Source organism: Eimeria tenella, genomic scaffold, assembly GCF_000499545.2.
Source record: "Eimeria tenella Houghton genomic scaffold, Eth_scaff2803, whole genome shotgun sequence".
In the NCBI taxonomy this organism is placed as follows: domain Eukaryota; phylum Apicomplexa; class Conoidasida; order Eucoccidiorida; family Eimeriidae; genus Eimeria; species Eimeria tenella.
The window spans coordinates 261-476 of NW_013542680.1; the positions used below are offsets into that span (position 1 = coordinate 261).

A 216-nucleotide genomic window follows, 5' to 3' on the forward strand; every position below is an offset into this window, starting at 1 on the left:
GGTTAATGCACTGCCTCTATTTGGAGTGTATGGACAGTGTTAACTAAACAATTCAGCCGTCCGCTGCAGTTGCTGTTGCTGCAGCTGCTACGCATGCCAAGACCGCTGCTGCCGTTGCAGCAGCAGCATCTCCTGTTGCTGCTTCAACAGCTCGGCGTAGTGCTTCTGCAGCAAGAGCTGCTGCTGCAGCATGTCCCTGTAGCTGCGGTGGGGGTC

The 216-nt window shown here is 56.0% G+C and overlaps 1 protein-coding gene across 1 annotated transcript in view; it reads right to left on the minus strand.

The window, feature by feature from the left end:
• Positions 1-52: 52 nt before the first annotated feature.
• The window catches only part of ETH_00041270 (uncharacterized protein), a gene marked incomplete at both ends in the record, with an annotated part of 2,290 nt that continues 2,126 nt past the window's right edge, over positions 53-216 (minus strand). Inside the window, one exon of the mRNA XM_013375493.1 lies at positions 53-214. Within this exon, the coding sequence (XP_013230947.1) occupies positions 53-214 (162 nt within the window). The remainder of the gene's footprint in view (positions 215-216) is intronic.